This window comes from Cystoisospora suis (genome assembly GCF_002600585.1).
Source record: "Cystoisospora suis strain Wien I chromosome Unknown contig_6922, whole genome shotgun sequence".
In the NCBI taxonomy this organism is placed as follows: Eukaryota; Apicomplexa; class Conoidasida; order Eucoccidiorida; family Sarcocystidae; genus Cystoisospora; species Cystoisospora suis.
This window is the reverse complement of record NW_027159709.1, coordinates 1,668-2,025: the sequence shown is the minus strand read 5'-3', so window position 1 is coordinate 2,025 and position 358 is coordinate 1,668. Positions and strand designations below refer to the sequence as shown.

At 44.1% G+C, this 358-nt stretch overlaps 1 protein-coding gene across 1 annotated transcript; it reads right to left on the bottom strand.

Moving 5' to 3' along the window:
* Positions 1 to 6: 6 nt before the first annotated feature.
* CSUI_010214 (uncharacterized protein) lies at positions 7 to 358 on the bottom strand. Its single transcript, XM_068070319.1, has one exon. It carries the CDS (start codon positions 314 to 316, stop codon positions 65 to 67), a length of 252 nt encoding a protein of 83 aa, XP_067917705.1. The 5' UTR covers positions 317 to 358; the 3' UTR covers positions 7 to 64.

Below are 358 nucleotides of genomic sequence, written 5' to 3'. Positions count from 1 at the left end.
GAAAAAGAAGAAGAAAAGCATGAAGAATTACAAGACAGCCATGATTACAGAAGGAATGATCTGACTATTTAGAGTCATCGGAGCCGTATACAGTCATAAGAGGAGTCGTAGACATACGAGTAGACATAGTAGTAGACATGAGAGTAGACACGTAGCTGAAGACCTCCACATCCACCTCGCATCCCTGTGTGTCTGTTGTTTTGCTTCCTGTCCGTTCTTTGTTTGCCTCTCTCTTGCTGCTGTATCTTTCCTTCCTTCCTGATTGCCTGCCTGCTTGCCTACGTCTCCAAACAAAGATGGAGAGACTATCTATCATGTCTGCCTCATGGTGTGTCTTTCTTCCTCTTCTTCATCTCTT